Source organism: Lampetra fluviatilis, chromosome 31, assembly GCF_964198595.1.
Source record: "Lampetra fluviatilis chromosome 31, kcLamFluv1.1, whole genome shotgun sequence".
Classification (NCBI taxonomy): domain Eukaryota; kingdom Metazoa; phylum Chordata; class Hyperoartia; order Petromyzontiformes; family Petromyzontidae; genus Lampetra; species Lampetra fluviatilis.
In genome coordinates this window covers 10,846,194-10,872,965 of record NC_136305.1, presented here as the reverse complement: position 1 = coordinate 10,872,965, position 26,772 = coordinate 10,846,194, and the positions used below count along the sequence as shown (strand labels likewise).

At 48.8% G+C, this 26,772-nt stretch overlaps 1 protein-coding gene across 8 annotated transcripts; it reads right to left on the bottom strand.

Annotated features, from left to right (window-relative positions):
* Positions 1-139: 139 nt before the first annotated feature.
* On the bottom strand, positions 140-23,825 carry PAN2 (poly(A) specific ribonuclease subunit PAN2). 8 transcript variants are annotated; one of them, XM_078871118.1, is made up of 27 exons: positions 23,680-23,825; positions 21,723-22,028; positions 19,617-19,742; positions 16,888-17,057; positions 15,294-15,414; positions 15,014-15,091; positions 14,587-14,854; positions 13,611-13,777; positions 13,208-13,383; positions 12,781-12,877; positions 11,610-11,729; positions 11,162-11,281; positions 10,434-10,562; positions 10,014-10,213; positions 9,232-9,374; positions 7,428-7,534; positions 6,887-6,985; positions 6,632-6,708; positions 6,345-6,480; positions 5,636-5,773; positions 5,105-5,164; positions 4,075-4,165; positions 3,092-3,249; positions 2,453-2,596; positions 2,187-2,366; positions 1,746-1,839; positions 595-915 (listed from the first exon to the last, which is right to left on the bottom strand). In XM_078871118.1, exons 2-27 carry the CDS (start codon positions 21,888-21,890, stop codon positions 740-742), a joined length of 3,543 nt encoding a protein of 1,180 aa, XP_078727244.1. In that variant the 5' UTR covers positions 21,891-22,028; positions 23,680-23,825; the 3' UTR covers positions 595-739. The 8 variants fall into 8 exon arrangements, with proteins under 8 accessions (XP_078727239.1, XP_078727243.1, XP_078727240.1 ...); XM_078871113.1 differs by lacking the exon at positions 1,746-1,839 and having other exon boundaries at positions 140-915; XM_078871117.1 differs by lacking the exon at positions 1,746-1,839 and having other exon boundaries at positions 140-915; positions 21,723-21,950.
* Positions 23,826-26,772: the final 2,947 nt, after the last annotated feature.

The following is a 26,772-nucleotide window of genomic DNA, read 5'->3' as shown; positions in this document are numbered from 1 at the left end:
ACAATACATGAGGCTGCGCTGGGAGCAGAAGGCCGACCACCTTCCAGACATGGCACTGAGATGTGGAACAAACGTACACCCAGTCAGGACAACCACGGACCCTCATCGGGACCTGAAATAAACGGGATCAACGCAAACCAACAATCTGCACATTTATTTAAGTACATAGGCGCATGTACATCAGACAACTATCGTCGACCAAAAGGGTTTCATTTAAAAATGTATTTTGCAAGTGGCGTGCGCATAAACACTTAACATTATAAAAGGCAGTATTTACAAAATTGCCACATCAATATATCTTCAAAATTAACGAGGGGGTCCAAATCGCAAAAAAACTTCCAACTAAAATAAAAGACAGCCAACAATAAGAGTTGTGTTTGTAGCAGTGTGGCAAAAGTACAGTAGTGTATATTGGCTGACAGGTGGCCTTAGGATGACGCTTAAAAAGGGTTGACCTCTCACTCGCATTCCCTGCTCGCAAAGCCGCCTGGAGCCGTGCCAAGCTGTGCAGCGGCTCGTGCAGCGGCTCGTGCAGCGGCTCGTGCAGCGGCTCGTGCAGCGGCTCGTGCAGCGGCTCGTGCAGCGGCTCGTGCAGCGGCTCGTGCAGCGGCTCGTGCAGCGGCTCGTGCAGCGGCTCGTGCAGCGGCTCGTGCAGCGCATGCAGGCTGCTCCGGGTGGTGCAGGCTGCTCCGGGCGGTGCAGGCCGAGGAGCCTGGGGCGTGCGCGGTGCAGAGCATGGCTACTCGGGGACCTTCCAGTCACGCTTGCGTCCCTCCTCATACAGCTGCTTGAGCGTCTTGCGGAAGCCGTCGACGTCGTGACCGTTGTTACTGAGCGCCAGGTACTTCCTGTAGAGCTGCAGGGCGGTGTTGGCGTCCTCAATGCTGTCGTGCGTCTCCGCCTGGATGTGCAGCTCTGCCAGGGCACAGGGAGGGGGGATGCCGATTATTTAGCGAATGCTTCGACACTTGACTTGTGTGCGGAGCACCGGATACACAAGAAACATGGATAATTACATTTATACATATGTATGCCAATGTTATGCGAGTGACGTCAGCCCCCCCCCCCACATAGCCACAGGGCCATGACAGCCTCCTCCTCCAGCACGTGCAGGGTAACGGCACGCCGGGATCCCGATTACCTCTTGCCAAAGCACATGGCTCAACATACCAATAACAAACCAAATCTTCCAGGTCACCGTTCTCCAATGTGTTTCCGGATTTTACCACGTGTTGTTTGGACAACAGTACAACTGCAAAGAAACTAAGCGGAAACCTCGAGTCATCATATCAACAGAAACTTCATTGACACAATTTTCTCTGTTTACCTGATATGCTAGGATAGCGTATGTCCATAATACAGGTTTTTTTGGGGTTAGATCACGGAAATAGAAATGTGTCGTTAAACCCGCCACCACCCGACACAGCCAACTAGTAAGGTTTGTCATGTAAACAGAACGTGCCAATTCGTTACTAATACAGCACACCGGTGTGTTGGAGAGCAAATCCACAACATTTACAATGTACGTGCTTGCTGTTAGTGATTAGTGCGGAGGTTTTTTATAGTCTTGTTCCATCCTGGAAAATGCTGAATGAGTTTAACATATTCCTCTGGCCGCTTAAAACTGATCACTAAACACCCCCGTGTAATGCTGGCGCGTCAGCATTATCAATGTCACCTTAAATGCGGCTATTTGCTGCACAAAGCAACAGTAATTTGTAAATGCGTCATATATAGTTACGTACCAAGGAAATGCCAGGCCAGGAACCTCAAAGAAATCATTCTCTTCCTGGGTATGTGGAAGAGGATGACCGTGTCGATGACTTGTTCCTTTGGGACCTAACCAGTGCAACACACGGAGTGAATCCGAAAGGCAACTGGAGAGCACAAAACCCATTCGAAGGTTCAGCATCCATTTGAGTTCACAGTTTTTCGTTACAATTCAACTTCAGTTCGTGCACAAACGTCAACTACTTTACATAAGTACAACATACATTAAGTTGTCAACCTATACAATGTATCTAAAAAAATACGTATTCACCGAATAGCGAATGTCGAATAATTGACTGTACTGGGGTGGAGTTTTTATTTTTTTATAAAATCGTTGGTGAAGTGCATTGCACATCCACGTACAAAAACGTGCACAGCCACCGAACACCGCCAACGCGTTCCACACACGACCCTACCATGAGGTTGATGACACGGAAGTCCTTGCGCAGCCCGTGCCCAACAAACTTGACTCCATTGTCGATGAGGAAGCGCAGCTTGAGGTATGTGGACTTGAGGGTGGTCAGGTGCTTGGATGAGACCTTAGCATCCAAGTCTCCTGGTTTGATGCCCGAAAACTGGGTCAAGTAGTCCACGACCTACGTGGGATGATTCAGCGTGTTTATCATGGGTGTTGTGCAGGCAGATCTTTAACAGATGCGGTGAGGTTAGTGAGAGTGTTTACCTGCTCCTGAGTAGAGATGTAGTCGTCGATGAAGGGAATGCCCTCGTGGGCGCCCTGCCCGCGCACACACGTGATCCTTGCCACCGACATCTGGCTGGGTTTGATGGTCGACTTTGTTCCATCGCTCCTAAGCTCCGCTTCTTCCTGGAAGATGCAGCGCATGTGAGCACTACACAGGCCGATCCCTCCTCACTCATGCCGGGATGAAGATGAATTTCTCTTTTCCCGATCATAATACAAATCTTTCACCCAGCAGAGGCATTCTGTGTCCTGCTGGAAGATGTCCCATTTGTATGCGACATATCTGGGAGGTATCACAATTCACCCCGCCCGTGCCTCGCTTCACGGATCAATTCTCCTGTCTCACCGATATTATCCATATCGTTTGCATTATCTGCCTTGCTTGTTCTGTTCCGATCGCTCAATTGTCTGTGTGTATATCATCTTCATCAATCGTGAAATATTCTTACACGTATGATTTGATGCGTGTATCGTTGACTTTTATTTTAATCTATTAATTATTTACACGTCTACTGTCTGGGTGAGAGCGGGGCAAAGTGCATCTACGGCAGGAGTACACGCTTAACAGGGCGTGCCGTGTACCGGGTGTAATGCACGCGCTGTACGCAAATTCCGTACCTGATTGAGTGTGACAAACTCTGCGTCGAGGCCGACCAGGTCTCCCTTGTGCGGCAGCTCCGAGATCTGCAGTGGCATGAAGGTGGCGTTGCGCTTGCGCTGCTTCCTGGCCAGAGACGCCTCCGCCAGCAGCACACTCGGCTCGATCGGATTCTTGACTGGGGGCCAAGAGGTACAGCCGTGTCACGTGACCGAGCGCCACCGTCACTGTACTACGAGAAAACTGATAATAGTTTTTTTACCCTTTTATCTGGCAACAAAACTGACACCCTTTTTTTTAAAAGGAGTCATGTTTGCATAGACCACAATACCTGCAGTCATAATGCAAACAAAAAACACAACTCTGATAATGTATGCACTTGTCCTTGAAATTGATTGGTCCACACCCGAGACAGCTTTCCTTAGAGCCTAGTCTCACATGGTGTTGGACCAGATGACGCCAAAAGGCGCACAACTCAAAGACAATGCACCATCAGAGTATGAGAGCTCGGGGTAAGCATTTACACCATTGGAACCTCATTTGCCAGTAAAAAATGATAATTGTTTTTTTACCCTTCTATCTGGCAACAAAACTGACACGACCCAATGGTGTAAATACTATAAAACTATTAAACTATTTTTACCGTACCAGGTTAGGCCAACTGAGCTATGTAGCTCTTTTCCATAAGGGACCTGGCTATCACAAATGATTGCTCAACGAAGCGGCTTATCGCGTGGAAACTTATAGCAGCCAAGTAATCTTAAACGCGTGTTTCTAAATGTGGTGGGAAAAACCAGAGGACCCGGACAAAAATCCACATGATCACGGGGAGAACATGCAAGTGCAGGCATCAGGGTCGGGTTTGAACCCACGACCTCCTGTATACCAGGTGAGGGAGTAAACGTCTCACCAATGCCGGAGACAGCTGGCATCAAGAAGGGCTATGCAAGTTCCCTGGTTCTCACATAGCCACTTGCCGAATCTCTCACTGGTATTCACTCACTTGATACATTGTACTTGGAGTTGAGGTCTTGCCGCACAAAGTACAACACGCACGGGATCTTCCAGCTCACGTCAAACTGCACCGCTTCAAACTGGTGGGCAGAGACTTTCATATTTGAGGTAGAAACAATACAAATGCGAACGTACGTAATTGTTTTGTACGATGATTTGGTTTTAATTACTTTATATTTTTTATATGTTTTATTTAGTTTATTAACACTTGCTGCTGTATCTGTCTGAGCTGGCCGAGTCACCCTTAAAAAAAAAGAGCTGTTGTAGCTCAACAGGTAATTTACTCGGATAATAAACTTCTGAAGCTCATTCAAAAAATCCAAGTGATTTCCTGCTCAATTGAGCACTGAGGTGGTCCTCATCTCCTTTTTACAGCTCTGAGCCACCTATTTTATGGGGGGGGGGGGGCGGACAAGTCGTTCCATAGGACAAACCGGACTTCCCTACAAGGTGATACTAATTTTATCGACCCCAGAGAGCCGATGGCCTGAGTTAACCCCCACCCAGGAAATGAAACTCCATAACTCTCGGATTGCGAGCCGCTCGCTCGACCGCCGAGCCACCAGGCAACGGGTCTTGCAAGAGCGGACGCCCACTTTCGCTCGTTCACATCAGAGCTTGCTCGGAATACGCAAGCCGCAGTTCTTCGTGCAACACACACTGTAGGCTTATGAGGTTGTTTTCCCAACTGCTTGTTGAATTATATTTCGATTAACACTCTGCTACAATTACAAGCTGCGTTCTAGTCATGTTTTAAAAGTACAGCGCTATATATATGTAAATGTATTTAGATACTCTAAAATCAGCTTTCAGTGCGTCAGTGCAAGGAAGTATGCAGACGCATTATCCTACAGTGGAAATAAGCTACAGTTCAGAAAATCAGTGTGACCTGGAGCCAGGGGTTGCTCACACATGTGACAGGACAGCCATAAACAAAAGCTACACACTGGGAGCACAATTTGTTCTTAAACATAAATGCTTCAAAGTGTCTGCAATAATAGAAAAATGAGGTCACTTACTTTATCAATAGGTTCAATGAGAAAGTCGTTAAACAGATACCACTGGAAGTGTGTGACACCCTGGGGAACAAACACGTGTTAGATGTCAGAGACAGCATCAGCAGGCACAATGTTAACGACAATAATGTACAGCCCTGCCTCTAGTGCTGGGTGAAGGCCTTTCACACCATCAGTCATGGGAGTTGTTTGACCATATTTCACCACGCCAATCAGTGCAGGCTGGTGAAGGGGGTGGGGCACGGGATGCGACGGTTTATTTATCACTCACCACCGATCTTAGCCGTGGTTTGAACCACAGTGTGATAACCATTGTGCCAACACTCACCCCACCCGTTGGTAGGAATGCAGACAATTAAATTCCCCTTGCGCTTCGTTTAAAGACAAATGCAGTGACCGTGCCTGTCACACCTGCCCCATACAATCAGGGGGCACAAAACCACAGAGTGCACCTCCACCATGTGACTGATGACCGTGCTGTCGCCCCTCTCCTATGCTGCCCTCCATCCCCCTCCGGGGCGTGTGGATTCTCACCTCCTTCCGATGGTGATAGGTTTCACCGACACGCACGTGCGCCATCAGGTTTCCCCCGGTGCGCTGGTCCAGCACGTGTGCCACGGACGCGGCCAGGTGGTACACCCCTCCGCCCCCATCTTCCTCGCCGTCCTCCACCTGCACCAACCACAGCGCGTTGTGCTCATCCACTAGCAAAACTCTTTGGCGCGTGTCGTGACGGGAACTGCAAGATCTTACAATGTCCGTCCAGGCCTCGCCGAGCCGCATTGGCTTCTGGTTGCCGAACGAATATATTACGAGGTTGCACTCATTACACACACAAAGTGCTTGCTACAAATGAACCACAATACCTTGTTGATCTCGGCAAAGAACATAAACCATCATGCATCCTCGCAGCGGCTTTGGCTAGCCATCGAACAAAGACTGTCTCTGCATCGCGCGCATTCAGATGCACTTCTGCAGTCGTCTGGAATGTTCTTCCTTCCAATATTCGGAAGCCACTTGAGCTATGCACTTTTAAATGATCTCGATTGAAAACTCATTTCTTTAGAACTGCTTCTTGTGTTTAGTTTGTTGTCCTTCCGCTGCACCTCCAAGTAGCAGTTGGCTAGGTACGGTGCGAAAGGAGTTCAACATACGTGCACACATGCAACCTCCACGTGGAACCACCCGCAGCCACCAGCTGCGAGCCATGTGCCGGGCAGCCGAGTGAAGACGGCGCGCGCACCTTGTCGAGTTCGTTCCAGGGCGTGATGTCCAGGCTGCGGTCTTCCGCGAGCTTGGTGCGAAAGGCGTAGGGAATCCACACGTTCTTCATCTCATCCAGGTTGGAACCCAGCTCCAGCCCCTCGGCCGCCATGGGCCTGGGTCAGCAATTACAACGCACCGCTTCACTCGTGCCCTACCCGCCCGCGACAAGGCGTCGACTGTAAAATGGAAGGCACGACACATTTGTTTTCTCCCCCAGTAGATGAGAAGGGGTGCGAGCGTGGTGGTGGTGGTGGCGGTGGGTACCATTCGGGGATCTTGGCGGGGGGGTGGGCCTTGGTGCCCTCGGCCTCCTCCTTGGCGACGAGCCTGCGGTAGGCGATCTGCAGGGAAGGAGAGAGCCACCGGCACACCGGAGAACTCAAGCTCTCAACCACACCGGGTCACCGTGTCGACACACTGATAATTATTTGATTACGGAAAAGAAAATCAAAGTTATTTAATGCAGATGTAATATATTTCATGGCAAGCAGGAGTTTCCCCTGTGGACTCCGTACGTACCTCCGACTGATTCCTCCAGAACTCACAGTCCTTGGGAGAGTTGACCTGGCAGTTTATAACGAGCACGTCAGGCAGTCGGCGCAGCTTTCTGGTCTGCACCTGTGGGTCACGGAGGCAGTATTCCACAACACAGTAACAACACGCAGAGGAAGCTGCTGCATTGTACCAGTGCAGACACCACGAGGACACATGTGCAGGTTTCACCCAATGTAGCGACATGGATCAACTGGGTTAGCCTAGCGATCGAAATGCCCTCCTCCTGCATGTTCAACCCAATCTGCAAACCTCTGATAGGGCGATGCATGACCATCTATAAATGCGTCAGAATGTTTAACATTTCATCATGCTCGTGATAGCCCAAAGCAGCAAGAAGTATCCACTATAACCAACCTGTCACACTACTACTGCACCTTATGCCAACGAGCATAGCTTGATTTCGCAGGTCAATTTTTTTCTCCAAAGCAGCGCAAAGCACGTGCACGACAGAAGTTGTGTGTGCGCAGACGTGTAAGCATGCGTGTGCCCTTCGGGGCCGACTCACCGTGGGCTGGTACTTTTCGCACACCTCACACCACGCCTGGGTGCTCTGGTCCAAGCAAATGCTCCTGCGAAGCAGCTCCACAAATTCATAAAACTTCCCCGGATCATCTGGTGGGAGACGACGGTGGACGTGAGACAAATTATCACCGTCAGCATCAGCATCCAATAATGAGCCGACAGATGCATTATTTCTGCATTAATGATGTGCTGTGACAACCTACAGATATCTAGAATGTATCTGCTGCTGGTACCCATGTAACATCCCTCAGCATTTTGAAGTCCCGCTTGGTTTCAAGAATCATTGGTTTGTCATTTGTACCGTCTCATTTGAGCTCTATGTTATGCCTGATTGAGACTATTAACCTCATGTAAACACGTGTCAAATGTAAACGATTCTTAAACACCCGATTCGATGCATTATCTTGAGGATAACAATTAATTTAATCGTTGAATCATTACATATGTAGGGGGTGTTAATCAGCACTCCCCATCCTGTTGGCTGGAAGCTCTCCCTTCTCGTCAACAGGGGGCGGCAGCGCTAACACGCCACTGTTAGTGACCATGGCCCAAAGGGCCAACGACAATCCCTGGGAAGCGGATCCTGGGACACATTCCCCGGACCCCGGGAGGGGGGACTGGGGGATGATGTCACCTTCCAGAAAGTTCTGGAAGGGAGGCGTGGCTAGGGCGGAGCAAGCCACGAACTGGTATATAAGCCGGACCCTCTCAAGGGTCTGGCTCAGTCATCTCCAAGCCGAATACTGAAGACCTGGGCTGAGGTTAGGACCCTGGGCCCCAAACTCCGTCGTCCTTCTAAGGGCCGGAGCTCAGTGAGGCCAGTGGTCAGGACCCGTAGACCTGGCACGGTCGGGTCAGCGTAGCCTCCCCTAGGGCTCCAGCCGGAGGACGGGAAGTTAACGGGTTTCCCAGTACTAGGGCCGGTGTAGTCCAGAGGCCATACCTCCCCACGTATCGGGTAAAGGGGCCGCTACCCCTTTGTGTTAGAAACCTTGTCCTAATAAATATCGTGTTGCCTCACAAGAAGTTCTCCGTCGATTATTACCCACTACACATACGTGAGTCAGCACACTGCAGTAAATATTAAACAACCAGTGGTCAACATAGTCCCCGAGCCCAGACTAGATGTCTCAGATGGTGTGGCATCACTTTAGGGGTTCTAATTTTTTTATGGGGTCAATAACAGTGAATTATTTGACAACGATTTGAAATGAGTGGGTCAACAATAAAGTCATAGCAGCCACAAATCAAGTGGCATTACAACATATTCCACCATAGCTGGCACCAATTTGTGCTCTGGCCCATAGACTAATCCGCAAGTTCTCTCCACCCTACACGAGGTCTTACCCTTGTAAGCCCCCTGGCTAAGAGGGCAGTGGGCCCGCCAGTCCAGAAGTGGCTTTGGTAGCATTCCAACAGCACAGTGGTGGAACCGTGTCCCCACACCTCATGATATGCGAGGCTCTGTGGGCCTGGTCCCCATTCTGTCACCACCCCCTCTGCCTCTTGACTCTCCACAGTTGGCTGGAAAAGCAAACTTAAACAGATATTTAAACATTTCTCGCAGCCTTGGATTATGAATGCCCCTGAATTTGAACAAAGTTCAAAGTTCAAAGCATGACTGCACAACATCCTATGGGCATGGTTTTATCACGATCTCCGCGAAGTAGGTGACACAAATACACGTCTTTGCATCGCCGGGGTATGACTACTGGTGTTGTTGGTGATTTTCTGGGCTCGCCAGGGCCAGAGTTAGTACTGGCATGTGCGGTTTCAGGCTTTAGCACCTTTGCTGGTGTCCGGGTGGTGCAGCGTGAAGAGCAGCGCGGAGGAAACTCGCGACGTTTCCTTCCCACAGCGGCACGTGCTGCAGTTGTCCAACTCTGTGCCGAACAATTGGCTCACCACCGACTCGCTGGAGGCCTGCGCGCTGCACGCACAACAGCGTCACCTCACTAGTTCCACCGCGCCGTTACAGCAATGGTTACGGGTACACCTAACCCACAGCAGTTCAGAATTAGAGTCTGAATATTTATTTATATTGGAAGAATTAAATCCAACGAGCTATAAAGCTCTTTTTCACAGATGTACAGTAAGGTGGGGTAAAATTTTTACAACAATACAAAAACATGATCGTAGTCCAAGAAAGGTAAATAAATCACCCATACTCATACAAATAAAACTAAACCATCCCCATCCGACCAGGCAAAGCCCACTGAGGTATTAACTTATTTTTCAGAAGCAACCTGGTCACAAATGATAGCTCAACAAAGTGGCTTATCATTTGGACATTTATAGCCGAAAAAATCTCTAAATAATCTCAATGCATGTTTCCAAATGTGGAGGGAAAAACCAAAAGAGCTGAAGAAAAAATCCACATGACCATAGGAAGAACATAAAGCAGGAGTCAGGGTCAGGATCGAACCCTCGATATCCTGCATACCAGGCGATGAAGATAAAATCACACCACCGCTTGGTTAGTGACTTTAGTAGTAGCATGTTTAGGTATCACTGTTGAGGGAAGAGGCAACTAGGCTGCATCAGGGAGTGGCCAAGAGGAGGCTGGCACCTGCCAGTTATGCTGCGGTAGGCTGGCATGCCCTCTTGCTCCTGCATCTCCTGGTGCAGCTGCGTGAGGATGAAGCGATTCCAGCTTTGGATGAGTTGACCCAGATTCACTTTGCCCGTTGCCTCGTCGGAGTCCGCCAAGATGAGACTAAGGGCCGACGCCTCCGGAATGGTGCGGAAAGCACGCAGGAAGTTACTGGCCTGTGCAGCGAAAGCGGAATTAGATGGCAATTATGCATTTCCCATCCTCACAGTCGAGGCTATGTTAATACTGCATATATCTTGAATTTATTTCGCACTGTACGTAGCCACCCGTGCTAATCAGAGGTGATGTGCCCAAGTGCAATCACACTACAAACATAAGATAATGCGTGCGCCACGTGGTGATGTCAAGTGTGGCCCGAGCAGGCGACGATCTTGCCTGGCACGGGTCCCCTTTGGAGAGATCGAGCATGTAGAAGAGGAATCCCAGCTCGCAGGCGAGGCAGAACTCCTTCTGGCACAGGTGGCTCTGGATGGAGCGGCGCACTGGCTCCAAGAAGTAAAGCACCTGCAAGATGTGCGGATCGAACACAGCACTCGGTCAACATACGGCAAAGACGAAGAATCCCCCAACCCCCCACTATAGCTTACACAGGATGTTGGGGTGACTGCTGTTAGCAAGTATCAGCACTCCATATGAAGGCTGGCAAGGCACACGAGGGGGTGGTGTGGCCAGAACAAAGCACACACAACACACACCACTTAACAAAGACAAGATCCTCCCGTGCAGCCTTATTTAGTAAGCTGTTGGGACAAATTCTGTTAAGCGAGTACCTATGAAGGCTGGACTGGCGGAGGAGTGGTAATGCATGACCAGCACCGTGCCTGACCACCTTTGTCTCCCCAGTGCTGATGTTTACGCACCATGCGAGGTTCTCATTTAAGTCTGAGTTGACCAGGTGGAGGCCCAGAACTATTTCAGATGTTCAACACTGATATTATCGAGGTCTGGAAATTTAACTCAGGTTGGCAAGTTCATGGCGAAGTGTGCTAACCACTACCCCATCGCTCCCCACACACCACCTAACATCCACACCATCTGACTCACAAACCAGGTGATACATATACACTTCATGCCACATAGACAAACACCACTCGCTTGCTTGCCTGGATCATGGAGTTGCAGTAAGCGTTGGGAATGTGGGTCTCCAGCCCTGCAAACATGGTCTTGTTGTAATGCTTGAAATCAAAATCCTCCAGGCCAAGTTTAGAATACTTGATAGTCACCTGTGAACAAAAAGAATAACTTAACACCTTACACGGAGGAAACGTAAACCCAAGGTATCCCCCGATTGCTCACAACGTTCAAACATGTGAGCTGGGTCCATAGGATACCTTTCCTTTGTTCACAAAGGTTATTTAAATGCAATATTGAATGTCCCGGACATTAAAGGAGGCGATCCCGTACTTGTGAAAAGGCTCGTGTTGCCGACTCGAGTGCGTGAGTGATTGGGCTGCCCCTAGAGACGACGGCACACGGCTCCCACGCATAAGCAAGTGCCCCCCCCCTCCCACCTGCTAAAACCACTGGACCAAGCTGCTGCCAGAAACCCACCTTCCTGTACTTCTTGGGCACCATGTAGAGGTGCGGCTCCTCCTCCCTTCCAATGGGCGACTCGGGCACCTGGGAGTAGCCGTCCGCCTCCCCATCCGCCTCGTTCAGCTTATAGGGCATCTGCTCATGTTTCACGCGGACACAGAGGCAGGCCTAACTGACTGTCTGTCGCAGGGAAAACGTCCACTCGTGCCACCACAGGCTGGACTCACCATGCAGGTGAAAAATATTCTTTGGGTCTTTCAGTAAAGCCACGTAGATAGAAAAAATGAAATAAAAAAATAACAATATCACGATGTTTCGATCGCAACACAAGCAATCGTCATCAGGTGAAATATATAGCGGGAGAGCTGCTGAGGCAGGAAAAAATATATGGCAGGAGTGCTGATGAGGCAGGGCGTTATAAAGGTTTGAGATGGGTGTAGCCCAAGGGTTAGTGGGCGGGGCTAGAGATGAAATTTGCATGTAAATGTAAGATGGGGTAAATCTTGACAAACGAAGCTGTGGGGGTGGCCAATGTATTGTGAGAGATTAGCATGTCAATGTTTGCTTGTAAATGTAAGCTCGGAGAGAGCTCGGAAAGAGCCATCACCACATGAAGGTGGAAAAGAATGGCAAGCCGCCATTTACTAAAACAGCTAACGGTGACTGTGTTAGTGAATGTAACTCAGAGTCGAAAATAACTGCTAACATAGGCAGGCAGGAAGGGAACAACACAGCCAGTTATGACCTAAACTGGTTAATAACGTCCTTCCAATGATTGCTCAGTTTGTACCCATCTTCTCAGCTGAAATTGTGTCTGTGTTTACATATCTGGATGGCTTCATGAACGAATCTTTGCTGATAGCCAGTGGGTTTGCAGAGTACCTTCGTCTTGGCAAAATCAATTTCGCGTGTGCCCACAGCGCTAAAATAATGATCAGCCACGGCTGAGAAAAAGAGCGTCATGGCTCATCCTCCAGAATAAATATTCTGTTTCTGAACACAACGCCCGACCCCATTATAGCTCCAGCACTCCCAAATGCCCCCTCTTGTTGCCATGGCACCACCTATGTCCACAACCTATTTTTCTCTCCCACGGGCCGAACGCCAAAGCCCCGCAATCTCGAGCAGCACAGGTGCCGGTGTTTGTGCCGTGCGGGGCGCACACGCGGTGGCTGCGTGGGGTTACCTGGTTACGCAGTTTGGTGCGAGGGTTGGGGGCGTAGCCGATGAAGCCGACCATCTTCATGGAGCGCAGAATCTCGGGGTCTACGGGAGGGGCCCTCCTGCGGGGCAAGACAGCATTGAGCCACACTAACAACAACGACACCCCCCACCTCCTGGCGGGCCAGAGTTGTGGCACCGCGATGCCCACAGGAAGGGAGCTTCAGAACATTAGAGTGATCCGCCAGCCCTCGCCTCCACATGGCTGGATTACAAGCCACGTACACATAGCCACCTTGACCACCCGGCACATTAAGTTGCAGCGAGAATACGACGAGGTCAATTAAGATGTACAACGATTGAATTTTCCGAAAACTTTCAAGTGCCACCGTCAAAGAGCAAAACACAGTGGTTGTCGCGAACATGCGCAATGGCTCCGGGTCTTCACTGACCGGCGGATGGCGGCGCAGTTGGAGGTGGGCCAGTCGGACAGCAACGCGTCGCTGGTGTACGGCATGGAAACGAGGGACAGAGGTGCCAAGTCGTCGCTCCAGTCCAAGTGGGGCACGCTGTCCGACATGCACGGCAACGGAAACTCCGTTTCGCGGGAGTACTCGTTAAAGGTCACCTGTGCATCACGCCACGCCACAAAGACAAAGATCCACCTGTATAGCCTTAACAGACTGTTGGGGCAAGTGTTGTTCGCGAGCACCTATGAAAGCCGGCATGTCACACGAGCGGGTGCGTGGCCAAAAGCAAGCCACACACACACACACAAGCACAATAACAAAAGAGTGCTCAGAACGTCGCAACACAACCCATGCGCCGTGTGTGCCGTTCGAGGTGACGACGTACCTGTGGGCTATCCGCCCAGAGATGCAGACAGCCGCCAGAGTCTCCGAAGGCCAGGGCCTGGCGGCTGGAGGAGACGTCGAAGGCCATGATGAGCTGGCCCACCGTGTCCACGTGCATCATGTCGGCCGGGTTGGCCAGGCCTGTCGGCTCACAGAACTGGCACTGCCCTGTGTGTGGGGAGGTGTGGGGGGGGAGTGGTCGCATAGCGGTTAGCTCGCCGCACTTTGAACTCAGCGACCCGAGTTTGATTCCCGTTCACGGACAATGCCAGTGACGGTTATCTGAACTGGTTATGGACCTCCCTAGGTCGACTCAGCCTCAAGTGAGTACCTGGTAGGGTGTGTAAAAATCACCACTTGGGAGACAAAGGCGGCCGGGCGTGGTGTTGGCCACCCACCCCCTTGTGTGCCGTGCCAGCCTGCATAGGTGCTCGCTAACAGCATTTGCCCCACCATTCTGTTCAGGCTATACGGGGGATCTTTGTCTTTGGAGTGCACAGGCACACTTGCATGCAGGCTTTGCTAATGTCAGGGAGAATCATTGAAGATCAGCATCATTATCACAGCCTGCAAATTTTTTTTACCTGACATTAACACTGCATTGCCAATGAGAAATATGACAATTCCATGCAAATGTAAGACGGTTGAGTTAAATCTCTAATTTCAGTTTTATATACGTGTTTCTGCAAGGCAGTGTTAATGACGATGATAAGTATTCTAAGAGTGTGCTTCTAAACCACGCTGATAGTCTCTTGAGCTTCATTTGAATTGCATGACTGGGTGAGGCACTTTCCCCCACTCTTACACTAAAGAGCTCCGATTTCTTTCCCACCCCCGCCCCCCAGTTTAGATGTCTCGTGAGCGCCTAGATTTTTTTGATGTTGTTAATTTAGAGATAACGCGCGCACGCTTTAGAAATGGCGTGCCTTCGAGCGCCCCGGCCACCTTGGGCGCGTGCCTGCGAGGGCAGTGCTCACCAGTCTGGGAGATGATGGCGAGGCGTGAGGTGTAGGTGGGGATGAAGCGTACGAACGCGGGCTCCAGGTGCACTTGCAGCGGCGTGACGGCGCGCATCATGCGCATGTCGTACACCATGAGGAAGCGGTCACACGCCAGCCGGTTGAGGCGCGCCGTGAGCCCGCAAGTGACCAGCAAGTTGCCGTGCACGTCGAAGTCCGACAGGTTGTTCGCGTGGGCCTCAAACTCGTGCTCCGGCTTGAAGGTGCGCGGGTCATGCAGGGTCACCTAGGCGAGGCGTAATGGCGGAGGTGAACATCGCATACAGAGCTACCACTTCACAGCACACCACTTGTGAGATGTGCCGACGCAGTGCGACTTTGGTTAATAGACAGCGGCTAATATTTCAAGACCGTACATCCTGAGGCAATGTTGCCATTTTGGTACCTTGCCTCCAGCGTGGCCACAGAAGAAGAACCTGTTGGCTTGCTTCATGATGGTCACCCCTGTGGTTTCGACATCGTACTGCCAATGAGAACACAGGTGCGGGACAAATCGGAGAAGGTGCTGTCAACGCGACTGCCAAGTCCAATGCCCAACAGCGCTCAAAACAGTGAAACAGATCTTAATTTTTATACCAGTTATCAATGGCTGTGGGTGCCAATCTTATTTTATACAAAGGCATCCATATATCCGTGCTTAGTGCCGCCAGGGCGGTACCACGCACCTTCTGCATCTCCTGGGCACTGCTCAGGTCCAGCTCAAGAATGTGGTTCTGCTGGCCTCCAATCAGCAGCGAGTTGTTGGTCGTGAGCAACATGCAGTGCATTTCATGAGCCTCCTCCGTCCTAAAAACAAAGGACATGTCTACATCTTCTGTTCACACAGCGCGGCTGCAAGAAACGAATGCCGGGTGGAGTTTACTGTGTTGGCACGGGCCGCTGTAAATCTGAACACTTAACAAAGTGCACTGGCATCATATCCCACGAGTGCTCTTGAAACACCAATGGCCCGCTAAGTTATTAAAAGAGCTTAAGTCTCTTCTGGCCCTTGTGATAAATGCACCTGTGCAGTTGCTGCTAAGAGCCAAAAAGTGTACCTTCTTCCAATCTGTTTATCCGAGACATGGGCGGATTATAGTCAGCAGCCCAGACACACTCAAGTTCCTGACTCACGACAGCTCATTTTCACCATACGTCGCGTGCTAGGATTTATTATATCACGCACGAGTATGCCACCATGTAACTGCTTTTTTTTTTTAGCGCTCAACACAAGCGAAGTGGCTGAATGCAAGGCTAGGTGCTGTGCCCACCGTTCTGAAGTCAGCAATTCCTGGAGTCAGGGTTGTTATTAATGTGCACCAGGGAAAGAGGCAATGTAGATGTAAATCTAAAATCCCATCGGATCTTCTCCTGCATTTGATATTCTCGATATTACTACGACATTCAAACACAATCTCTGGAATCCAAAAATACATCTAACCAATGTAATATGTTATGAAGACTCCATAATCTCTTCAGACTCAGGGCAAGGTGCATATGTGTCCCACTAAAAAGGTTAAGAGGAACAACTTTTCTTGGAACATTGTGTTCATATAAACTCGGTGCTTAAAATTCTCAACAATGCTGTTTTCTTAAGCGTAGTGGAGATTATAAAAAGAACACTATTTTGGCAAAACAAATATTATTTTTTACCACCGAGCCCAGCAACATCATTGCAAGGCAGGTGCAAGATCACAAAACTGATTAGATCAGCACCCTGATGTGAAATGAAACCCTTAGTGCTACAAGAAAAATTCTAACGTAGGAGGGAAACATAAACCAAGTCCACGCTTGTGGGTAAATGTCAAAATAAAATCCATTCGTGCGTGCAAAACCATCACATACCAAGGGACATCCTTTCACATAGTCCTGTGAGGGGCTGCTCACTCAACACAGTCACAAATGAAGCGACCGAAAGAATCACAACTGTGACCCCCACTCACGCACATGTAGTCATTAGTCACAGACGATGTTATCCCTACTCACGTACATGTAGGCACACACACAATGACCCCTACTCACGTACATGTAGGCACACACGTAATGACCCCTACTCACGTACATGTAGTCACACACGTAATGACCCCTACTCACGTACATGTAGTCACACACGTAATGACCCCTACTCACGTACATGTAGTCACACACGATGTGACCCCCTACTCACGCACATGTAGTCACACACGTAATGACCCCTACTCACGTACATGTAGTCACACATGATGTGACCCCCTAGTCACGCACATGTAGTCACACACGATGTGACCCCTACTCACGCACATGTAGTCACACATGATGAGGCCGCCTCGTGAGAAGCACTTGAGGTTGTTTTTGGTAAGGAGGAGCACGCCATTGTCCAGGCTCTGCACTTGCCGCACTTCGTCCGCGGGGTGCACGACGAACGCCGAGTAGCGCTCCATCGCTGGCCCATAGTACGAGGCGACGCGGCCCTGCAAGGGAAGCGGCACGGTTGGCTACGTACGATGGGAAAGAAGTTCTACGTACATCAAGCCGCAGGCCAATCCTCCACGCCGCTCACGCGAGAGGCAGTCACGTCGTCCGGTACAACCCTCGCACCAACACAGGCGGAGGCGGCAAGTATAAAGACTTCCTAAAGCTGCTGTCTTTAACGCGAGAAGAAATTCAATAAGCGTTCACCAATAAAAGCTCCCCCACCTCTAAGCTCTCATAATCGCTACTGGCAGCTTAAGCCACGCTGCTCGTCAAGAGAATGATTGGTAGTGGCAAAGGGAATAGAGCGCTCAACCACGAGACCCCAGTCTCCAAGAGACATGTTCCACTGTAACGCCCATTATAATTCCCATCATGCAGAGAGACATGCACTGGTGATGGAATGGCAACCAAATGAGAGAGAACATGCCAGAGAGGCCCACCGCTATGGAGATGGGGCAATAATGTCGTCTCACATGCAGGAGCGATATCATGGCATCGTAAGACTATGAGGGATGGCGACGTCGTGAGGAGGCCTTCATCCAGCAGTGAATAGGTCATGGCTGCCACTGGAGCCATGTACTTTTAAATGCAGATTGAAGACTCATTTCTTCAGAACTGCTGTTTGTGTGTCGTTTGTTGTCCATCATCCCTCGCACCTCTGATTAGTACAGTTGGCTAAGTACAGTGCGAAAGAAGCTCAACATACATACACGAGCTATTTTGTTTCCATTACATTCCCTTAGCACAATGCACACTGCATCATATCCAAGGCATCACTGTTATGGCTCGTGGGTAGCACACTTTGCTTTAGTCTCCCCTGCAACCTGCCGCCCCCAATTCGTGTATTCGTGTGGTCTTAATGAAGGTTTCAGAAATGGCTAGGTTTACAATTTTAAACATAAATCAGGTGGAAAGTGCGGAGTCTAGAGCACCACACATCTGTCCACAGCCAATTGCGACACAGAGTTAGTCACGCCCACATGGCGGAGCCAGTGGGGGGGTAGGGTGGCACGTGTCCCCCCAATGATCCGATCGAAATCCATAATTTCGATCGGATCATTGGGGTTTATTAGTAATAAATTGGCATTTTGCAACCCCCACTGCCACTGTGTAGCATATTATTACGTGCCAGGGACTCTATGAGATGATCTGACAATAGTCTGAGTCCATAATTGGCAAAAAGTAACGGCAAAGCGGTTATAGGTGACTCAGAATTGTACGGAGTTGCGTATATAGCACACGACTTCCCTGAAGGCATTCACCTTCAGCGAGCGCGATCACACAAAGCAGTTCGAATTTGACCCTCGATCAATGGCTGCGCCATCGCCGCACACACGTCGAATAAAAAGCAAGGGACAAGTCCTTACTTACTAACAACTGCTATCATTTTTCATTGCTGGAGGGGTTGCCCCCCTACCTGAAAATCCTGGCTCCGCCATTGGTCACGCTGCTATTTTTAAAAGGTCGAGCTCATTACACACAAAGTTCTTACCACAAATGAACCACAACAACTTGCCGATCTCGCCGAGGGGCATAAATCATCACACGAATTCCGGCTATCTTCCCAGCGGCTATTGGCTAGCCGTCGAACAAAGACGGTCACTGCATTGCGTGCTTTCAGATCCGCTTCTGTGGCTGTCTGGATCGCTCTTCCTTCCAATATTAGGAAGCGACTGGAGCCATGCACTTTTAAATCTAAATGGAACTCACTGCTGTGCTTAGTTTGTTGCACTTTGCCCGCACCTCCGATTAGTGCGGTTGGCTACATAAGGTGCATGTATGTATGCTGAACTTCTTTCGCACTGTACATAGCCAATCATGCTGATCGAAGGTGCGGGGGAAGGACAACAAACTAAACACAAACATCAGTTCTAAAAAAAATAGTTTTCACTCTACTATAGATTTAAAAGTGCATAGCTCCAGTGGCTTCCTAATATCGGAAGAGTGTTCCAGACGGCTGCAGAAGCGAAGATGAAGTTCAACATACATATTGCACATCTTCCAATTTGCTGCAGTCATGCAATTCCCACAGACCCACCACAAGGTGGCGCGATTATACGCACAATAGATCACAAACATAACTACACATTATCCATAAATAAAAAGAGCCTCCTCTGATCGCCCTGCGCGCCACACGTCACACCCCCTAGCGCCGGCCATGAGTAGGAAGGTACAAAACTCACTTCTGCGGATGCTCGTGCAACTCTTGATAGAGTATACCTGGGTATGCTAAGGTGTACAAGAGCCTGGCAGAGTGTGCAAGCGTGTTCCAGTGAGTGTGTCAGCTTCTCGGTGAGAATCTGAATCTTTATCAGAATCTTGATTTATCCTCGAGAAATCTGATGAGCTATGAAGCTTTTGTTCAGTCAGTGAACCCATGGCACCTGGGTCTGTTCCGTGACCTCCTGCCAGCGAGGCCTTCTACACTTGACGTGGCCTCAAAGTGCACCTAGCATGGCACCAGCGTCGTGGTGACGTCACCACCACCTAGTGCCGAACGGCGGTTGCTGTTGGTCCTGCCAGGGTGTGGGTGTGTGCATGGTGCTTGCTCATACCCCCTGGTTGCCAACCCAGAGCAGCTCCTCGTGGACGTCGAAGTGTGAGGTGCTGATGGGCACGCCCACTTCCGAGATGATGCTGTGCAGCTCCGAGTAGGCACCCTCCATCAGCGGAAGTCCCTCCTTCACACACACCGTGCACCACCATGCACCTCATGCAATGGTAGACTAAACATTCTGAATGACGAGTGATACAATTCACCTAATCGTGTATCTTACGTCAAACTTGAAATATATAAATGTTCTGTCCTTTATATTGCAAATGTGGAATTGTATCACTGGACATAATTTGTAATAATTAATATTCCTTGACAGTGAAACCTCACCTGTATGTCGCCTCTCTTTTGTTCTAAAACTTCCCCACTCAGACAATGTTATGTTCCAGCTAAAAACATTCCCCACCCCCTCCCGACCGCACAAAATGTAGAGGTGGGAGGTAATTCGATTGACAGAAGCAGAGACAGACATGGAACAGACTTACAAAGAGCAGCAGACACACACACGGTGTGGGAAGCGTATGGACAGAGAGGCACAGCATGGAGGTGTGTGGTGAATGGCAAGCAGATACACATGGCAAGGAGATATCTTGACAGAGAAGCAGACACAGCACAGAGGGCTTCGAAATGGAGCGACAGTAAATTTGAAGAGAGATATACAGCACAACAGAAGCAGTGAGATAAAAAATACATAGCAGGGAGATAAATAACATTAAATACATGCTTTTTATGGGAAGTGTTCCCCTAGCCAACATTTAACCGGATATATAATTTTGGTTTGCTCTCTTGGAAAACCAATGATGTTTGACTGCAAATCCTAATGTTACTTTCCAAAAATATTCAGTCCCCTGGGTTATTTAAACGTTTTCACACCTAAAAATCCACCAATTTACATTAAATACATGGCTATGTGTTCAATGACACAAATGTAAGTGGTAAAAGGTTTAATTGAAACACTCCGTTCATTATAACATGTATTTTTAACTGTTACATAGAGCAGTGGTTCTCAACCTGTGGTCCGTAGCTCACCGGTCGTTCGGAATCTTTCAGAATTCAGAATCTTTAACCTGGAGGAATGCGATGAGCCATGAGGCTTTTTTTCCACACATGTAAGACAGTAAGAAGGAGCCAGCAGAATGATAGCACCTCTCCTTTTTAGGACCAAGCCCTTTTTTCAGGCCCACACCCCTTCCTCCAGACACCAGATTGGGCTGGTTCGAGCAGTGGCGGTGGTTGTGTCAGGGGTGGGAGTGGTGCACACACAAGTGGTAGTCGTGGGAAGGGAAATTATGGGGGTAAGGATGGCTTCACAATGACCAAAATTCTGCTTTGAGCAATATCAAATCCAAACATTATGAACGCATATCAATAGTAGCTTGCACATGGTACCCTGGTAACCATGTTGCAGTGTAGAATCTTATTGTAGTGACCCATTGTCTACTTTAACAACCCATGAGTGATAATTTATGTCCCAAGTAACTTGCGTGTAAGGGAAATAGTACATATTAATTAAGCAACGTTATGGAGAATATACGTAACAAATTAAATGAGCAGAGAGATCACCTCCTTATATTTGTCTCTCCACATAAAAACAGTGTAAGTTTGAGCACATCCCATTAGCCACACTGCCTTATTGGAGTGTGGTGATGTTTGGTGATCAACGGGGACTGGGCGGTGGCATACGCCTGTAATCCAGCACTGTGAACGCGAGAGTTGGTGATCACGCAAATGTTGTCAAACTCCCTTCCTGTGAGGGTCACGTCATGCGCTACTATATGTACCTGTGTGGGGGTCACATCATGTGACTACATGTGGTTGAACGGAGGTCACAGTTGTGATTATTTTGGTAGGTGCCACACTGACTCGCCAGGAGAAAGCAGTACAGCAAGTGGACTGCTCTGATTCCATCTGTACAGATAGAGTGCTGCCCCATCATACATGTGGGTTTACTCTGGATGCTCTAGTTTCCTCCCACACATGTGCACACTCAATACTTGGTTGAAAACATCTGAAAAACCCAATGCAGGGCCCTCAAAAAAAGTCCTATAGCTCGGCTTTTTCTATAGAGAAGTAATCATTAATATTATTCAATATTAATGACGCTCACCCCGACAGGCAGGCTGTCGATAGGCATTCCATCTCCATCCATCATTGTAGCACCAAGGCCCACGGGCTCCAGGCCACCGTGCAGGGCTGGGTCCAGGCTGGAGTCCATTCCGGGGTGCAAAGCCCCAGCGTAGTTGCCCAGGCTGCCGTTCAGCGCGTTGTACTCCATGGTTGGTGAAACGCAAGGCACAGTGTTCTTCGTCCGTTCAGGTTGCGCCCGTGCTGTTGCCTTCACCGACCAGCGCCCATCACCACTTTATTATCCGTTCAGCACGCGCTCTAGCAAATGTGTGGACCACATGACAGCCTGGAAAGAGAGACACTTAGATATGTGGCTGCCCTTCCCAGAGAAGGCATGAATACAAAAGAAGAGTTAATTTACTCAAGTCACTAACAAAAAACACATAATTTAATACCGGCTGGATAGGAGATTTACGAGGGGGTAGTGAGATCTGACGAGGAGTTATTGACAGAATAGGGGGGGGGATATTAGTACTGATGGGGGTGAGAATACTAACAGGGCCGCTGGTACTGATTGGGGAACTACAGTACTAATATCCCCCCACTGTTGTAGTGCCACGGTGGCGAGATGTTAACGACCTCGCCTGGTATACAAGATGTCGTGGTTTCGATCCGGACCCGTGTATATTTGGAGCTTGCACGTTCTCCCTGTGGTAGCGTTGATTTTTTTCTCCGAGTCCTCTGGGTTTCCCCGCCACATTTAGAAACACGCGTTTAGAGTATTTGGCTGCGATACATTTCCACGCGATAAGCCACTTCGTTGAGCTTTAATTTGTGGCCAGGTCGTTCCTGAAAGAGAGATACGTAGCTCAGTGGGCCTTACTAGGTAACATACGAGGTTTAGTTGAATACGTATAATACTTACGAGGAAGATTAGATAACGGAGACTGTAGCACTGACAGGGGAGTCCCCAAGTACTCAAGGAGAATGAGTACCAGTGGGGAGTAGCGATGGGAAATTGTTAGTAACGAGGGGTGAAGAAGAATGTGGCTCCTGTCATAGGAATATCGAATTTCCACTATATACATCGTTTCAGCTCTCACAGCGGAATGGGGCCCCAGTGAGAATTCGCGTGTCCTGCGATTGAGTCCATCACAGGGTAATAATTATAATTAGTTGTGTGATTAGCTACGTGACTGAGCGAGCCAATTAAATCGTTACTTAGTCCGGTAGTCAGCTGGTGGTGCCCGACTGATGACTTCACAATCAGAATCTTGTATTTTGAGTGCACGAGGAATCCGATGAGCTATAAAGCTCGTTTTGAAAGGCTTCAAGTATCGGACGGTCAGTTACAACAGCAAACAATACAACAAACGATACGAGTGCAAAAACTGAAGAAAATGGTAAGCAAGTCACTAAATATAAATAATTCGATTATATCAGTCCAATGCATCAAGATTGGGCAAGGGGACTAAAACAACAACAGCAGTTCCCAGACCACACAAAGATAAACACGCGCAGTCCCTCAATATTACGAGCTTGCGATTCAGTTTACATATTAAGCGATCAATTCGATAACTCATTCGGGTGACTATCTGTCTATAGTAGTTAGAGGCTCGTTACGCGAGCCGCTAACTACTACAGTTAGTTAATAAGCTCGGGTTAGTTAATAAGCTCGGCCAAAGAAGAATAACACTAGGCAGGCCCCGCGCGAAGCCTGCTTTGGCCTGATTCGGCTACCGGGAAACGAACCCCAGAGACGGCGCCGCGCGGGGCTCTCGCGGTGGGGTGGTGAAGGGATCGCTTCTGAAACGTGAGGGCTGGTCCGGGGGGGGGGGGGTGGAGCACGCTCACATGAGAGGGGAGTACAAGCGGGCTGGCCACGATCACGCAGGGCCGATAAATCGCAGAACTGCAGCGCCGAGGAGATGATTCCCAGGCCGCTGTGACGCCTGACCCGCGGTGCGCGGGGTGGTGCCAGAACAGAGGGATTCTACCTCGCAGCGACGCAGGCTCCTGGCTGCTATCGGGGAGGCGGGTGACGCGTCGGCGACGACCCCGAAGGGTTCCGAACGCGTTCAAAGTCGTGCCTGAGGACGGCGCCGTGAGACAACCCCGGCGAGAGACGCGGCCCTCAGCGCTGAACGGGTAACACGAGGGAATGCCACGGGGGGGGGGGGGGGGTCACCCACGAGACCAATGGCATCGTCGAGCGGCTGTCGCGTGACCTCGTGCTCGTGTGGCCAATCAGGAGGCGGCGCGGGCAGGGTTTAAACCGGGACGAAGCACGTGACGATGTAGGAGCACTACATGTAGGAATAGTATTTAATGTGATTTAGTGTTTTAAATACTAAATACTATAAAATGTTGTATTTAATACGTAGTTAAATTCAGTTTACAATTCAATGGTAATAAATGTAGTATTTAATGCTAAATATATTACTGTTTTAGTATTTAACTGATTAGCCATTCAGTTTCATCATATGCAACTGAATGACTAATCGTACTCGGGTTGTAAATGTTGTGGATTTGCTCTCCAACACACCGGTGTGCTGTACTAGTAACAAATTGGCACGTTCTGTTTATGTAACAAACCTTACTAATAGGCTGCGTCGGGTGGTGACGGGTTTAACGACACATTTATATTTACGCGATCTAACTCACAAAAACCTGTATTATTTTACATTTGTTTACAACTGCTCGCAACCACTTGCAGAGACGTCCACACATAACCTATTCAGTTTCATGTAACCGAGTTGGCAACTGATCGATCAGGTATGGACCCAGATTAAGGATAGTTACACAGTAAATTCCTCATCTCCATATTTGTCCACGGCTCAGCGTAGATTGGTGGCCATGATGATACTGTTGCTGTTGCGAGCGATGTCCCGTATTGCTGTTGCTGGGCCATGCCCCACTGAGCGCAATCGCAGTTGTTTGCGCTGTGCATGAACAAGACTGACAATGAGGAGAACTTAGCAGGGTTGACCACCGTGGAGATGGAGTGATCAGATGCGGTACTATCACGTGAAGGCGTGTGAAAGCTTGCGATATCATATAACTGTGGGAGAGAGTGAAGGCACGGTGAAACTTCCATCCTGTAGCGCAGGGGTGGGGAACGTCCGGCCCGCGGGGCGTATAAAGCCTGCAAAATTATTTGGTCTGGCCCTGCCAAGGCAACTGCAGGCGGGACTCGAAATTCAATAAATCTAGGAGCAAACCTGGAACAGCAGTTGTGAGTAGCAACATCATCAATACCAGCTAACATCACACGCCTCACTAAAGAGATGCAGTTCCAGCCATCACATTAGGGGTAGGTTAATTAAATGTTTCACCAAATATAACAGGCTAATTTTTAAGTTGATAATTTAGTATGGCCCGCGAATGATGTTATAAATATCCTAATGGCCCTTGGCAGAAAATGGTTCCCCACCCCTGCTGTAGCTGATATAGAGTGGCTGGTGTTGGTGATGTTAGTGGCACACCCTGTAAATCGCTCTACAGCCCTGCTTGGCAGCTGATTTCAGAACACGCAGCCTGTGGCTCATGGTCTGGTCACAGGAGGAATGATATTTACCTGCTTTTGTACCGGGGCGCCGCAGTGGTGAGATGTTAACTACTTTGCATGGTATGCAGGAGGTCGTGGGGTTCGATCCCGACCATGACGCCTGCTGCTGTATATTTGTTTGCACATTCTTCCCGTGGTCGTGTGGATTTTCCGCGAGTCCTCAGGGGTTTCCCTCTACATTTAGAAACGTGCGCTTAGAGTATAATGATAAACCACTTCGTTGAGCTATCATTTGTGGCCAGGTCGCTTATGGAAAAAAGCTATATATAGCTCAGTGGGCCTTACCTGGTCAAATAAAAAAGTTTAGTTGTGTACAGCGTGTAGAGGTTTCAACGGAAACTCCTCTCCGCGTGCAGTACACGGCGGACAATGAGTGATGCGGCTTTGCTGTTTTTGTTCTCAATGGGTCCCGCAGTTTTTTTCTTCTGTAAGCGTTCTTTGCTCTAAACCCTGGAAATCATCAGCAGCTTGTTCAGCAAAGCATTTCACAAGAGAGTTGGGGCTGTTTAAACAAATAGTAATGTCAAATATTGATTTGGAAGGCCGCATAATGCAGGTGACTTTTTTATATTACTATGTTTAAATGAAAACAACCTGGCTTCCTGTCTGCTCATTATAGATCAGTGGTTGTCAACTTTTTTTGGCTGCTGTACACCCCCTTGTTGAATTTTGTTCCAACTGAGTACCTCCTGTGTCGTTAAACCCGCCACCACCCGATACAGCCAACGAGTAAAAGTCAGTCCCTCCAGAAAAACGCGGAGTTTTTTGGTGATTGTTGCGGGCAAAAATCGTTGATTATGCGGCACGTTTTCTTAAAAAATGCGATGGAATATGCGGGATATTTATGCAATTTTATGCGATTAAATTGCGGGAACTTGCAAAAATTGCAGGAACTTGCAAAAATTGCGGGAACTTGCAAAAACTGCGGTTTGATGAAAAAGAGAAAGAAAAGTGATTCCCCCAACACCCTATTCACTAGGCTACTACTTTAATGTAAAGAGTCATTTCTTATTACTTCCTATGATAAGCAAGCATACTACATCACAGAAAGTGCTGGGAATATTTAAGTTCTCATCTTGTTTTATTTCAGACCTTAACAAACAGATGGCTCAAACTTACAAAACATTGAGTCGAACAAGTTCTGTAGCTTTAAAAAATGAATATGCTACAACTTCTGTAAAAATGAATAAATAAAATATAAAAAAATAAAATGTGTGCTTCCTGTTTTACAGAGGTAGCTATGCAAAATAATTTGCCCCCACTGTCATGTAACACACTGGGGAACTGCTTTGCGTGGTCTTTTGCGCTTATGTTTGTTGGCAATGAGAAAGATTTGCGGGCTTCATCATGGTTTCATTGGCATCGCGGGGTTTGCAGCTTTTCAATGATGTCGCGTAATGAGTGACGTCACTTCATAACGTTCCCATGGCAACAGGGGAAATGGCTGCGCTTGTGTGAAGTAAACGCAACATTTTTCAACTTTCTGCTAAGATATATGTGACTTTTTGCAACGAAAATGCGG

Excerpts from the sequence above, each read along its gene's own strand:
- PAN2 (XM_078871113.1), bottom strand. The coding sequence starts at position 21,890 with ATGGAGTACAACGCGCTGAACGGCAGCCTGGGCAACTACGCTGGGGCT. Across the intron at positions 14,855-15,013 it reads GTGGCCACGCTGGAGGCAAG|GTGACCCTGCATGACCCGCG; the intron begins GTACCAAAATGG and ends CGCCTCGCCTAG. Across the intron at positions 5,774-6,344 it reads CCTGGAACGAACTCGACAAG|GTGGAGGACGGCGAGGAAGA; the intron begins GTGCGCGCGCCG and ends TGGTTGGTGCAG.